The sequence below is a fragment of the Loxodonta africana genome, unplaced genomic scaffold, assembly GCF_030014295.1.
Source record: "Loxodonta africana isolate mLoxAfr1 unplaced genomic scaffold, mLoxAfr1.hap2 scaffold_89, whole genome shotgun sequence".
In the NCBI taxonomy this organism is placed as follows: Eukaryota; Metazoa; Chordata; class Mammalia; order Proboscidea; family Elephantidae; genus Loxodonta; species Loxodonta africana.
Genome location: NW_026975636.1, coordinates 766,135 through 781,727, shown reverse-complemented (window position 1 = coordinate 781,727; position 15,593 = coordinate 766,135). Strand labels below are relative to the sequence as shown.

At 38.4% G+C, this 15,593-nt stretch overlaps 1 protein-coding gene and 1 pseudogene across 1 annotated transcript; one reads left to right on the top strand and one right to left on the bottom strand.

Moving 5' to 3' along the window:
* Nucleotides 1–851: 851 nt before the first annotated feature.
* LOC111749056 (olfactory receptor 4C11-like) lies at nucleotides 852–3,539 on the top strand (annotated as a pseudogene).
* A 92-nt stretch (nucleotides 3,540–3,631) lies between these two features.
* LOC111749055 (olfactory receptor 4C6-like) lies at nucleotides 3,632–7,840 on the bottom strand. The gene has a single exon (XM_064279150.1). It carries the CDS (start codon nucleotides 6,047–6,049, stop codon nucleotides 5,141–5,143), a length of 909 nt encoding a protein of 302 aa, XP_064135220.1. The 5' UTR covers nucleotides 6,050–7,840; the 3' UTR covers nucleotides 3,632–5,140.
* Nucleotides 7,841–15,593: the final 7,753 nt, after the last annotated feature.

Below are 15,593 nucleotides of genomic sequence, written 5' to 3'. Positions count from 1 at the left end.
TTCAGTTAAAAAAAAAAAAAAGATGGCTAAATTCCATTAAACAACTTGGAGTAGGTGCCTGATAAATCTTAATAGAAGGTGCTGTTATGTTTTTATGCCTCCAAATTTTCTACTTTGCCAATAGAGAATATCAGATATTTATAACTTGGCTTTTATGGCCTTCAGCTACGAAGGCGACTTACTTTTCCAACTTTTCTACCACAGCTTTTGAGTCTGACCAAACTAGAGGGTTCATACTGATCTGTTTTCTTAATATAGCATGTGCCTTACCACCACTAAATTTTTTATTTCATTTCTTGTCATCTAAATGCCCACATTCCTTTGCTTTTGATTCCAAACTGTTCACTACCAAGATCTTGTTTTATCTCTGCTTTCCTCTTATCATGGGTCCCTTGTAATGATGCTATTACATACTTTTGATTGATGTTTCTCTTTTTTATGTCTTAGAGATATTTAGAACTCTCAATCCTAGCTTCTGATCATCATAAGAAAACTATTGTCATCCACAGTGCTGATATGATTTCAGCCACTCAGCAAAGGAACTTAATATTTTAATGCAATGGTATAGCTTTATTATGGATATATAAAAAATTTGAATTAATATTCTTGAAAAATGGAAAATCTCTCTTGTAAATCCAGTAGTGAAAATCATAATGAAAATAACCACTCTTATTATGGGTACTGAGTACTGGCATCTAATAATCTGATTAAGTCAAGTTATTTAATCTTCGCAGCAACCTTAAAGCATATATTATTTTATTATTTCTGTTTTACAGATGAAGAAAACAAAGCACAGAGATATCAAAGAACTTGTTAAATGTCACACCTCTGATGAACAGTAGGGTGAGGTTTGAAACTAGACAATGTGACTTCAGACTCTATGTATTGATCACTCTGCTAACATATCTCCTCTCAGTTCTAAGTCTGAAAGTTTACATCTAATAGAACTTGGTTTGGAACTTGGATCTTTCCAGTTAAAATTATAGCTCACTTTTTACATAATTTTGAATTCTTCACTTTTTTTTTCAATCTATCCTTGAGAAATTTGTGCTTTTCTCTCTGCATGTGGTTTCTTCTCTTCTAGTACATATTGCATAATGTCTTACTTTATTAATGATCTCCAAATAAAGTTTTTAGAAGAAGTATCCTGGGGAATTCAGAATAAAGAAGGTTATATATGAGTAAAAACAATACTGAGGTTGTTAGAATATTAGAAAGTATATGCAAGTCAAATTTATAGATAGAGAAGCTCAATATTCTATTTTAAAGCTAAGTTAAGGGAATAAGTTCAAGACAAAGATAAAGAGTAGTTTCCCTCCATCATGCCAACCAAAAGCATCGCTGTGGGTTGAATTGCACCCTCCCAAAACGTGTTGTAAATCCTAGCTTCTATGCCTGTGGTTATATTCCTATTTGGGGATGGGTTGTCTTTTTTATGTTAATGAGACAGAATTAGTGATAAAACAGATGAAACAAGAAAGCTGGGAAGGCAAGATAGGGGAGGAAAGATACTAAGCCACATGAAGATTACCCAGGAGCAGAAGCTCAAAGAGACGAGGACCTTCCTCTGAGCCAACAGAGACAGAAAGCACCCTGAATTCAAACTTCTAGCCCCCTGTTTGTTAAAGGCACCTATTTGTGGTAATTCTATCCTAGCAGCACTAGATAAGTAAGACAAACATCATCCAGACATTCATTATGTCATGAACATCAGAGAAGCTCACATCTTGACTACTAGAGGCATAGATGATAAATTGTCAAAACAGTTTAGTTGTAAAGCATATACCACTCAAGATCCTAAAGAGCCAGGGATAATAGACACAAAAATGAGTCAACAGAACTGAAAATATGTTCTTAAGAAGGAATTCTCCAACAATAAAATTATTGCTTAATTACATTGGAATGGTGTTTTTCAGATTTCAAAGCACATAGATAAGATGCATAATGCATCAAACATATAAAAAAAACCCCAGTGCCATCAAGTCTATTCCGACTCATCGCCACCCTATAGGACAGAGTAGAACTGCCCCATTGGGTTTCCAAGGAGAGCCTGGCGGATTTGAACTGCCGACCCTTTGGTTAGCAGCCGTAGCACTTAAGCACTACGCCACCAGGGTTTCCATCAAACACATAGTCATGTAAATGTCTGTGTGTAAATCTTTTTTTAAATTCTCATGATAACTCAGAATAAGGTAGAGCAGATATTGGTACTTCATTTTTCATATGAAGGCCAAGTTTCAAAGCAGTTAAGTCACTTGCCCAGGGAAAGAACAAGTTTTATAGTTCTCAGTCTTGGTAAAAAATCAAAGTTTGTAAAGGAGGCATATATATATATATATAATTTTTTTATTCAAAAAATACAAAAGTGCTGGGCCAATCAGACAGTTTCTAAATGAATCAACAGATAAATCTGGGAGAGGTCTGTGCATCTGTAGATTTACAAAGATTCCTGGGGAATTTTGGTGCACGCCAAAGGTAATTGGAGGTAACAGAACATGGAACAGAACCAATTAATTCAGAGTTTAGCCAAATGATTTTCCCAAAATGTCACTTTTTTTCTCTCTGCAGATTAAACCTTTGTCAAATTCATCCCACCTACAGCCACTTACATAGTGATGAATAACAGTGTGACCGAATTCATTCTGTTTGGGTTGACACAGGATGCTGAAAAGCAGAAAGCAATATTTGGAATCTTCTTGATTCTTTACCTTTTGACTCTGCTGGGGGATTTTCTCATTGTGGTGACTATTAAGACAAGTCATACCCTTGGGAGTCCCAAGTACTTTTTCCTATTCTACCCGTCCTTTGCTGATGTCTGCTTTTCTACAACTACGGCACCCAGGTTGATTGCGGATGCTCTATCCTAGAAGAAGACCATTTCCTACCGTGAGCGCATGACTCAGGTCTTTGCAGCCCATTTCTTTGGGTGTATGGAGATATTTGTGCTCATCCTCATGGCTTTTGATCACTATGTGGCCATTTGAAAGCTGCTGCAATATAAACAACCACCATGAGCAGGTGTCTGTGGTGTGCTGGTGATTCTGGCCTGGGTGGGATCTTGTATCCATTCTTCAATACAGATTTCCTTGGCTTTGATATTGTCCTTCTGTGGTCCCAATGTGATTGATAACTATTTGTGTGACTTGCAGCCCTTGTTGAAACTTGCCTGCATGGACACTATGTGATAAGTTTGCTGCTGTGTCCAATAGTGGGGCCATATGCATGATGAGTTTCACGCTCTTGCTTATATCCTATGTTGTCATTTGATACTCTCTGAGAAACCACAGTGCAGAAGGAAGGTGAAAAGCTCTTTCTACCTGCATCTCCCATTTTATTGTGGTAGTCATGTTTTTTGGTCCATGTATATTCATGTACACACACCCACCAGCTACATTTCCAGTGGACAAGATGGTGGCTGTGTTTTATACAATTGGGACACCCTTTCTCAACCCTCTGATATATATACTGAGGAATGCAGAAGTGAAAAATGCCATGAAAAAGTTATGGCGTAGCAAATTATGACTTCAGCTGATAAATATGGTGTATTTAATTTACACTTCCTTAACACATTAGTTTTTGTTACATGGACAGGAAAGGTGAAATACTCCTAACAGGAAACAGTCCTAACAGGAAGCAGTCAATGTATATCAACATGTTATTGGTCCATTATATACACATTTAATATTCTGAGAGGACTGCATTAGACTATGAGTACTTAAAGCTCATAACCATTGTAAACAACCTATAATGAGCCTTACTTGGATTCTATCAACACCTGACCATTTTCACTTGGTAATTTAACTTCTTGTAGACATTTTTCTCCAGAAAGAAATGTGCTGACTAATCACAGGATAATCGTGTGCATGTGTGTCCACCAAATTCCTTTTACAAATCTTTTTCTAGTACCATATGAATTTGGTCAACATGAGCCAATCTGTAGGAGACTGGAAAGTTGCAGAATTCAGATTGTCATTTTGCCAGTATGAGCATTTGATAGGATGCTCCTTGAAGATGATACATTGGACACCTGTAGCTGAGCCTGCCCTACTGGGCAATCCTGTGCTGATACCACTAAGTCTCTCTTTCTGCCTATATTTTTCTGATCTCAGTCCCTGCAGCCACCAATGTGGAGGATCATATGCTAGTCTGTCAGAATAGCACTCTCTAGAAGTGCCCTTTCAGCATGCACGTACACATGTATGTGTAAATGCACACACACTCACAAATACAAACAAATTTTAAGGTACTTGACTGGAATTTTAAGGTACTATGACCTCTGGTTGACAGACAATTAAAAATTAAAGTAGGAGGTGATGTCAGCCAAATGGCAGAGTAGGTAACTCCAAACATGTCCTTCCACAGAAACATCAGAGAAACGAGTACCGACATGAGAGGCAGGCATACCTCTACTCCCATGGTGGGGCAGGGGAATTCTCTACATCCAAAGCTGTTCTCACAAACCACTCTTCCAGTTTATACTGACCAGGTTTCATATTCTTTACTTAGTTGTGAGGGTTCTTATCTTCATCATTCACTGCCTTCACTGTAGTAGCAGGTATGGTGTGATCTGGAACGCACTTTGTAATTTCACTTATCATGTGTAGCCAAAATTTCAATCTTAACACCTCGTTACATTAGAAATGTGAAATCATGATTCGTATCATTGCCGAAATTCAAAAGAACTGATTTCTCCTTAGGAAGGGCTTACACAGTACTCGAATTTGAGAAATAACTTGTGTGCACACATGTGAAAGGTACATTTTATGGACAAAAGTTTGTATAGTTAAACTTTACCTGTAAACAGGAAAAACTACAAAATGAATTATAGCTCTTAGATCTGATAATGGAGTTCCAGTAGTGAGGTAAAAGGACTGACCTGGGGAAGGCTAAAGGGGAAAGGGTAACCACCACAAGGATGAGATTAGGAGGAAGAAAAGAAACCTTGAAAATCAGTATCATAATTTCTATGTTGTAAATATCCTAAACAATAAATCAGACTTGTATTTCTAAAAGATCCCTCTGGATTCTTCTGGAACTTGGGCTGTTTTATTTCTCACACATCTTGGAAAGAATGACTTCTCTTTAGGAGAAACTCATAATGTTTTCAGCATGATGACAGTTACTTGCCATCTAAAGTCTCTCATTGCATCCAAAGTTTCTTCATGGTATTTTTCACCTCTGTGCTTCTCAGGATGTAGATCAAGGAATTTAACATGGGTGTGATGATAGACTCCGACATAGCCATTGCCTTGTCTATGGGATAAGTGGCCACAGGTGTTACGTACAAGAAAACAAATGGCACAAAGAACAAGACAATCACTGTGAGGTGGGAGCCACAGGTAGACAGGGCTTTGCGCCATCCTTCAGAGCTATAAGACTTCAAAGAGCAGAGGATGATCATGTAGGAGACAATGAGGATAAGAAAGATGGTCACGCACATCACCCCACTATTGAGGATGACCAAGAGGCCCAGGACGCAGGTGTCCATGCAGGCCAGTGTCAGCAACTGAAACAAGTCACACATAAAGTGATCAATGACATTGGGACCACAGAAAGGTTTTTGGTACATGAAGAGAAGCTGTATCATTGCATGCAAAAATCCTCCCACCCAGGCCCCTCCCAGCAGCAGGCAGCACATCCGAGAACTCATGATGGTCCTGTAGTGCAGGGGCTTACAGATGGCCACATAGTGGTCATAGGCCATCACAATGAGAAGGATGATTGACACTCCACCAAAGAAATGTTCTGCAAAGAGCTGGGTCATACAGCCTTTGAGGGAGATGGTAGTGCTCTCAGAGAGGGAATCCACAATCATCTTGGGGGCGACGACAGAAGAAAAGATGGCATCCATGAGGGACAAGGAAGTAAGGAAAAAATACATAGGTGACCTCAGACTCTGACTTGCAGTCATAGTTACCACAATGAGTAGGTTTCCCAACATGGTGACAACATACATGATTAGAAACACAGCAGAAAATATTTTCCTCAGCTCTGGGTTTTTCGTAAGACCCAAAAGAATGAATTCAGTCACATTGTTTTGGTTTCGCATTTACCAGGTACTGATATGAGCGCTGGCTGAGAGTCGGAAAATCTAAAAAAGCAACATAGTGTTTATAGTTAGTGACTATTTGGCGTCATTCATTTGGCTCAATGTGTGTTTGGAGAGGTAGAGGCAGTAACCAGGTAAACCAGAGAATTTTAGGACAAGGCAAGGAATTTCTGAGGGCAATGGGAAACCAAGGGAGAGTATAAAACAAAAGAGTATTATAATTTCTTAATTGTAAATAGCCTGAATTATAAATCAGGCTTACATTTTTAAAAGATACCTGTGGATTCTAGTGGAAGCTGGACAGCTTTATTTCTCACATATCTCTGACAGAATGAATCTCAGGGGAAATTCATAATGCTCTCAACATAGTGACAGTTACTTGCCAACCAAAGTCTAGACCAGATGCCATGGAGTAGATTCTGACTCATGGTGACCCCATGAATGTCAGAGTAGAACTGTGAGCAATAGGGTTTTCTATGGCTGATTTTTCAGAAATAGATTGCCAGGCCTTTCTTTCGAGGTATCTCTGGGTGGATTCAAACCTCTAACCTTTTGGTTTGCAGCCGAGGCCATAAACTGTATCACCTGGGACTTCACATTTCTCAAGGTTCTTAATAGATTACTAAAGATGAAGTGGGCACCAATACAATTAATGATATTTTATAGAACAAAAGGAAACGGCAGTGAACTCTGAACTGAATAGAGAATACTAGTATTAGCCCTTTCTCCAGGCTTGAGAGTGGATTTGATATCAGGGACTGGCTATTATTTCTCTGTCAGTCAGACTCAATGATGACAGCTATCAGCTTTAGTCGGTAAACATTTGTATTTCTAGACTTGCTTCAGCCATAATCAAGGATCAAACCATACCCCAAATTTCCAATTCAGCTCTGAATCACAACCCTCAGCTACTTTTGTGATATTTCTTTTCTCTTTCCACAATGGTTCACTGAAGAACATTTTCGAAAGACCGCTCAAATGAAGAAAGGGACAATCTTAGTTAACATTTTTCTTTTTCTTTGTCAGTCCACTTCCCTCTTATTCCCTAATTATTTAAGCAGACAACAAGTATTTTAAAAACTCAGAGGATGCTGCAAATTTGAACAATAAAAAGCATCAGATGTGGCTTGTTTCCTTAAATAAGGGCAGACCTAGTAAATTTAAAATAATGACAAAGAAATAAGTGATAACTGAAGAAATGAAAGAAAAGTAAATTATTGAAGTTTTAAAGCTAGACAAAGGCTATTCCCAGCAGGGGGACAGCATGTGCAAAGACCCAGAAGGAGGGATAAGAGACATGGTTCAGGGCAGAACAGAAAGCTAAGGTCTTAGAGTTATGTACATCAGGTTCTAATTTCGACTTCTGGAACGCTTTTTAGCTGTGTAATTAGCTAAAAGTCATTTATCCTTCCAGATTTGCATTTTTATTTAGAAATATTGAATTTGCATATTTATAAATGCATTTTAATAATATAAATTTATATAAACATTGCTGGCATCATGTATGCAAATGCACTGTACATTGAATTTTAATCAATGATTTATCATTGACAACATTCCAGGTCAGTATAAGGAGATTTATAATATTCCCAATTTTCTGCTGCTACAATGCTACAGTGAATGTCTTGTATTGATATATCTATGACTATATCAGGGAAACCCTGGTTGCATAGTGGTTCAGACCTGCAGCTGCTGAACAGTTTCCAGGTGCTCCTTGGAAACTCTATAGGGGCAGCTCTACTCTGTTTTACAGGGTTGCTATGAGTTTTGGCACAGTGGTTAAGAGCTAAGATGGTAAGTTGGAATCCACCAGATGCTCCTTGGAAGCCCTGTGAGGCAGTTCTACCACGTCCTTTAGGGTCACTGTTAGTCAGAATCAACTAGACAGCAACTGGGCCAGGTTATAACAATATAGATACAGGTAAAGATATATAGCAATAGATTTAAGTATTTCTGTAAAGTGAGTTTCTGCAATAGAATTGTAAAATCACAGGATAGGAACATTTTACACTTGGATAACCAAACCAAACCCATTGCCGTCAAGTTGATTCCAACTCAGAACACTGCAGGACAGAGTAGAACTACTCCAAACGTTTTCCAAGGGGCGGCTGATGGATTTGAACTGCTAGCCTTTTGATTAGCAGCTGTTGCTCTTATCCACTGTGCCACCAGGGATCCACTTGGATAAAAAAAAAAGATATTGGTAAATTCTCCTTACAAAATGGTCATGCCTGACAATAAGGTATTAGACAGCTTTTATGTTTCTATCAGTTTTGTCTTTCTTGTTTATATCAATTCCTTTTCATTTGTATTATTTTTATTATTATAGAAGCATGCATTCTATATCAGAATATAATTCAGAAGAATTTTTAGTAAGTAAACATTTAAACTCCTTTCATAAAGGACAATTATTCTTTCTCTAAGTAGATTTGTCAATAATCGATGTACTCATCTCAAAATAATAACTGTAATAACAATAACATTTATTAAGCATAGTGACTTGTTCACTTCCTTGAGTCCACAGAGTTACTGCATAATATAGCCTGCTTTTGAATCCAGGAAGCTGGACTCTGGAGCTGATATTTCTTTCTGAATTCACCTGGGCTATATATAATACCTCCATCGAAATCTAAGTACCTAGATGGCTCTAGTGATTGCACTTGGACTGTCAGTTTTATATAGTCAGTGGACTTGTAGCTCTGAAGCTTCCTGAGTATCAAGCTAGGTTTTTCTCTTACCGTTAAAGTACTTTAAAGTAACCTCTTTAGTGCATATATTACCCCATGTTTTGCTTTGTTTTCATAAAAATTAATGGCAAATTTGTGGGTTTGTAACTAACTCCAGCAGAATTTTGTAGAACGGAAGTGGCAATAATGTTTTAATTTTTGGTATTGGAATCTACAATAATTTCTCAGTGTTTCCACAGAATGCTCCTAAATTACCTCTATCCTCACCGTCACCAAACCACCAGCATTACCAAGGCAGTCCCCACCACTACCACCACCTTCATCACTGTGGTCACCACTGTCGTCGCCAACACTGCAACTACTACTGCCATTACCACCAACACCAGTATCATCACCAACACTGCCACCACCACAATCATTACTACTGCCACCACTGCTATCTTTGTCATTGCCATCACCACTGTCACCACCACCACCGTCATTCCTAGAGGTAAACCTGCTTATAAGAAAATTTTGTAGTTGTTTTGTTTTACCTATAAAGAAATACAAAAATTCAGCTCATTCCTAAATTAAAACTGTCAATCTAAAATTTAAGCATTACCCTCTAAACATCACTAATTTTAGGAAAAAGAATACATTAATAAAGTTAACACTTAGAGCTTAGTTTTTAGAGTTGGTCAAAAGTGGAAAGTTGTAGAAATAAAGACTCTAATCATTTCAAGTCTAATCCAAGATCTTATCTCACCCAAGATTCGTTCGCATAAAGCAACTTCTCCAGAGAGTCCAAGAACCAGGTGAAATGATTCCAGCTTAGTTTTTCTTACTGTGGAAGTAAGCTGTCCAGGATATAAATGGAGAAAAGCCATCCAATCATTAAATACTGGTCAAATTTGTCGAACTACGATTTTTATTGCTTTTGAAGAGAGATTTAAAGCAGAAGTTGTAGGTATCTATGAATCTAATGAAGAAGTGTACATTCTGTTTTACCAAGGGATTTATTTATATTCTTTCCAATTAAAAAGGATTGCTGACGAGGGAGCCAAGCAGAGAATTTACTGAATCATTCAGGTCTCTTTTGAATCTCAGCGGATTGTATGTTAAGATCAAAGTAGAAACTGTTTTTGTTCAGTTTCTCAGAAGATACATCATGGATCCAATGCTCTCCTTTGGGATATAAGAGGGCAGAGGGCATGTTTGAACAGCTGTGACAAGGCACAGATTTATACCATTCAGTTGTAGCCCTCGAGGCTAGATCTCCACTGACAGAGGCTAATCCCCACCCCAGTGAATTCCCATTCACCCACCTTAATAATAGGGTGTTCTCAGAAGCAGAATGTCACTAAGACCAGGCCAACATGCAGAAACCTAGACCACAATGTTAACAATTCAGTCATTTGTTCATGCACTGTGATGTGTATCTCAATTACAGAATGGCCACAATTTTAAATAGTTAGAATATAGCAACAGGAAGGAACCTGAGTCAAATCCCATCTCTGGATTCGACCTCCCACACAGAAGTAATATCTGTTCCTGGAGGGCCACCATCAGGGTCAGAAAATTTGTACCCGGGCATAAAAATATATTTAATTTTTTCTAATTTATTAATAAATGGCATTTTCAATTAATATTGTTTTTCTATTTTTGGAATAATAGGTTACAATTTTCATTCCTTCTCCATCTTATAAAGTGATTTCATTTACATTAACTTTTTTATCTTCAACACCTTATAAGGTTATCAGAGTTAGGATGATTATTTCAATTTTCAGAATCTAATCCTCAAAGATTATCCATAGACTTATTTTTGCTGTAGAATCATTTTTTACAAATTGTCTGATATTACCCCATCAGACATGGGGTCTGAAGTTACCCCATGGTCACCAGAGCCGTTTAGATATGGGTTAGAATCAACTTCTCTTGGTGGGGAAGAATGGGGAGAGAGTAATATGAGTTTCTATATAGTAAATTCTTGAAAATTCTAACTCAGCTGTTATATTAATGACTATTCACATATGCATCCAATCCCTCTCTATCACACTGTTGTTGTTAGGTGCTGTTGATCCAGTTCCAACTCATAGTGAGCCTATATACAACAGAACGAAACACTGCCCGGTCCTGGATCATTCTCAAAATAGTTTCTTTATTTGTGCCTACTCTTGCAGCCACTGTGTCAGTTCAACTCCTTAAAGGTCTTTCTCTTTTTTGCTGACCCTCTGCTTTTCCAAGTATGATGTTCTTCTCCACGGACGGGTCCCTCCTGATAACACGTACTAAGTACATAGGACAAAGTCTCACCATCCTCACTTCTAAGGAGCATTCTGCCTGTACTTCTTCCAAGACAGATGTGTTTGTTCTTCTGGAAGCCCACGATGTATTTAATGTTCTTCACCAACACCATAATTTAAAGGCATCAATTCTTCTTCAGTCTTCTTTATTTGTTTTCAAGCCCCATGACACTAAAAAAAAAAAACCTTCTTTTATTTCCTTTATCACATTTGTCATTATCTGATTATATCTTTCATTTAGCTTTCATTTGCTTATTATTTATCTGCACCTAACTAGAATATAACCAGTAAGAAAACTTTGACCTTTCTGTACTTCTGATTTGTATAGTACATGAATCTCTGGGAGGTGCAAATGGCTAAGTGATACACAACTAGCAGAAAGGTTGACCATTTGAACCTGTCCAAGAGGCTCCTCACAAGACAGACCTGGTGATCTGCTTCCGAAAAGTCACAGCCTTGAAAACCCTATGGAACAGTTCTACTGTGCACATACAGGGTCAACATGAGTTGAAACCGATCTGACAACAACTAACAACAGCAGCAGCGGTACAGTATGTAGAACATGGAAGAATAGACATATGTTAAGAAAAAAAAAAGTAAATACACAAGTTGTTGTTGTTAGGTGCCGTCAAGTCGATTCCCTCATAGTGACGCTATGCAACAAAGTGAAACACTGCCTGGTCCTGCACCATTATCACAATCGTCGCTATGCTTGAGCCCATTGTTGTAGCCACTGTGTCCGTCCATCTCATTGAAGGTCTTCCTCCTTTTTGTTGACACTCTACTTTACCAAGCATGAAGTCCTTCCTCAGGGATTGGTCCCTCCTGATAACACGTCCAAAGTATGTAAGACAATGTCTCACTATCCTTGGCTATAAAGAGCATTCTCGCTGTACTTCTTCTAAGACAGATTTTTTCATTCTTTTGGCAGTCCATGGTATATTCAATATTCCTTACCAACACCGTAATTCAAAGTTGTCAGTTCTTCTTTGATCTTCAGCCTATTTGATCAAACAGTCCTTTTTCTTAAAAACATGATTAATATCTGACTACATAATATGGGAAAAGTTACTGTGAAGAACCAGTATTTATTCTTCAAGGAAGCTATTCTCATACCATAATCCATTGCCATTGAGTGGATTCTGACTCATACCAGACAGAGGAAATACTCAGCCAACCCCTTTGTGTGACTTGAGTCTTAAAGTTTTCTATCGATCTGTGTCCCATATCATCTCAAATTTTATCATTCACTGTTTATTCTTTTGAATTGATTGCTATCCTAACAATCACACTTCTTTTCCAAATATAAGTAACATATTTACTTTGGTGGGAATAAAATTATTAATTTTTTTTTCCCTTTGGCAAAAGGAACTAAGTGAGGATGGGTTGCCTACAAAGATGAGAATCAAGGAAGAGCTTAATGTGAAGAAAATTTTCCAGATGATAGAGGAAGAAACAAAGACAATTTTTATAATGTGGCCCAGGGTCATCCCTGCATTTCTGTTATTTCACAATCATGTAAAGGATCAAAATAGCATTGTGGAAAGAGTCCAAACACTATCCAAAAGACTTGGAAATCCGGTTAACCTCAAATGACCTCATTTTACTTACAAGTCAGATGAAGTTAAACTGCCTAGGTAGAGCAAATGATTAAGTGTTTAGCTGAAAGACCGGTGGTCTGAGTCCACTCAGAAGAGCTCAGAAGAAAGTCCTTGGGATCTACTTCTGAAACGTCGCAGACATTGAAAGCTTTATGGAGCACAGTTCTACTCTGACACACGTGGGGCCGGAACAGACTTGACATCGATTGTTTTTGTTTTTAAGACAGGGTTAGTAATTATATCATAACGTTGTAAGAATTACTAGCTAATGTTTGTAAAATATCTTCTGAAGTGTCTGTTCAATAAAATTGAGTTCATTCTCTCATTTAAATGACCCCAAAATGGCATTTCTTAGTTAAATATGAAGTTTAACCCATACTTTCATGTAAGACAGGCATATACTTTTATCTTTCTTCTTTTTTTTTTTTCTCCTCCCCTTTGGAATAATTTCTTTATAAAGCACAAGAAGTTATCTGACGGCAATTGTTACCCATGAGTGGTTCCGCAACAGAAATAGAAAGGAAAAGGTGGTACCTTAAAAGCATTCGCAAGCTATCAAGATTTTCTCCCTGAGGCTCTCAAATTGACTTACATTTTCTCCTAGAGTCTTGTCCTTCCCGGATTTGCTGTTGCCAGTTTATTTTTCTTGTGTCTCGTTCATAATTGTTTTAGCACCTCTTTACTGAGCTCTTGGTGATTTTCACTAGGATTCCCATTTTTTTAGCTTTGATATTGTTCTTTAGATGTTCTTTTAACTCTCTTTTATGCCCTGGATTAAATGTGACATATCGTTGATGCTTCTCCAGTACTGACCCTTGACTTGCCCTTGTCTGTATTCCAAGTTCTTAGGCAGGATATGTCATCAGAAGGTTAAAAGAGGCCCCTGACCTTCGAAGGTCAGGGAAGCAGGGGCAGGGTTTTGGGGTCCATGATTTCAGGGGACATCTAAGTCAATTGGCATAATAAAATCTATTAAGAAAACATCCTGGATCCCGCTTTGAAGAGTGGCATCTGGGGTCTGAAACACTAGCAAGTGGCCATCTAAGATGCATCAATGAGTCTCAACCCACCTGGATCAAAGGAGAATGAAGAACACCAAGGACACAAGGCAATTACGAGCCCAAGAGACAGAAAGGGCCACTTGAACCAGAGACTATATCATCCTGAGACCAGAAGAACTAGATGGTGCCTGGCTACAACCGATGACTGCCCTGACAGGGAGCACAACAGAGAACCCCTGAGGGAGCAGGAGAACAGTGGGATACAGATCCTAAATGCTCATAAAAAGACTAGACTTAATAGTCTGACTGAGACTAGAAGGACCCTCGTGGTCATGGCCCCAAAACTTCTGTTGGTCCAGGACAGGGACCATTCCTGAAGCCAACTCGTCAGACATGGACTGGACTGGACAATGGGTTGGAGAGGGATGCTGATGAGAAGTGAGCTTCTCGGATCAGGTGGACACTTGAGACAATGTTGGCATCTCCTGCCTGGAGGCAAGATGGGAGGGTAGAGGGGGTTAGAAGCTGGCAAAATGGACGTGAAAAGAAAGAGTGGAAGGAGGGAGTGGGTTGTCTCATTGAGGGGAGAGTAATTGGGAATATGTAGTAAGGTGTATATAAGTTTTTACGTGAGAGACTGACTTGATTTGTAAACTTTCACTTAAAGCACAATAAAAAGTATATAAAAAAAGAGGCCCCTGACCTTTTAATCTTATTTCTGCTACAACTTCTAATTATCAGTAACAATTGGGACTTTTGTCATTTTTAGTAGTTCAATTGTTATTGTTGTTGTTATTAGGTGCTGTTGAGTCGGTTCCAACTCATAGCAACCCTATGCACAACAGAACACTACTCAGTCCTGCACCAACCTCACAGTTGTTGTTATGCTTGAGCCGATTGTCACAGCCACTGTGTCAACGCATCTCTTTGAGGATCTTCCTCATTTTTTCTGACCCTCTACTTTACCAAGCATGACGTCCTTCTCTGGGGACTGATTCCTCCTTATAACATGTCCAAAGTATGTGAGACGTAATCTTGCCCTCCTTGCTTCTAAGGAGCATTCTGGTTATACTTCTTCCAAGACAGATTTGTTCATTCTTTTGGCAGTCCATGGTATATTCAATATTCTTCACCAATACCACAATTCAAAGGCATCAATTCGTCTCCAGTCTTCCTCATTCATTGTCCAGCTTTCGCATGTGTATGAGATGATTGGAAACACCGTGGCTTGGGTCAGGTGCACCTTAGTCCTCAAGGTGACATCTTTGCTTTTTAACATTTTAAAGAGACCTCTTACAGGCAATTTGCCCAGGGCAATGCGTGTTTTGATTTCTTGACTGCTGCTTCCAGTAGTTCAATTAGAAAACATAATATTCTTGGATATCTAAGTGAAGATTTGAACACATGGTTAGATGTATGTAAGTGTGGAGTTAGGGAGCATGGTCTGGAATGCAGGCATAAATTTTTGAGTATTCAGCATTTGAATAACTTTTAAGACTACAGGATTGGATGCATTTACTGAAGCAGTATGTACTGACAGAAGAAAAAAGTTAGGACCAATGACTGAGCCCTGGTGCACTCTATAACTTTGAATGGTGAAGTGAAAAAGGCAGAACTCACAAAGGAGAATGAGGAGTGACACATGAAGTAGAAGGAAAACCAAGAAACTGTGTGATATCAGAAACCAAGTGAATATATCAAGGAAGTAAAAGTGATCAGCTATTTCCAATATTGCTGATAGATCTAGCAAAATGATGGCTGAAAATTGACCATTGGATTTAGCAATGTGGAGGTCCTTGGCTCTATTGTTAAGAAATCTTTGTTAAGGTGGAGAAGTAGGGAAAGTTTTCCTGGAGTTGGTTTAAGACGGACTGAACAGAAAGGAATAAGAAACTGCAAGTAAGAAAACTAAGAAGAAGAAAAAATAAATGGGGATGTTGGAGGCAGGGCCAAGATGGCGGACTAAGTAGATG

Coding starts and splice junctions, on each gene's coding strand:
- LOC111749055 (XM_064279150.1), bottom strand. CDS start 6,049: ATGCGAAACCAAAACAATGTGACTGAATTCATTCTTTTGGGTCTTACG.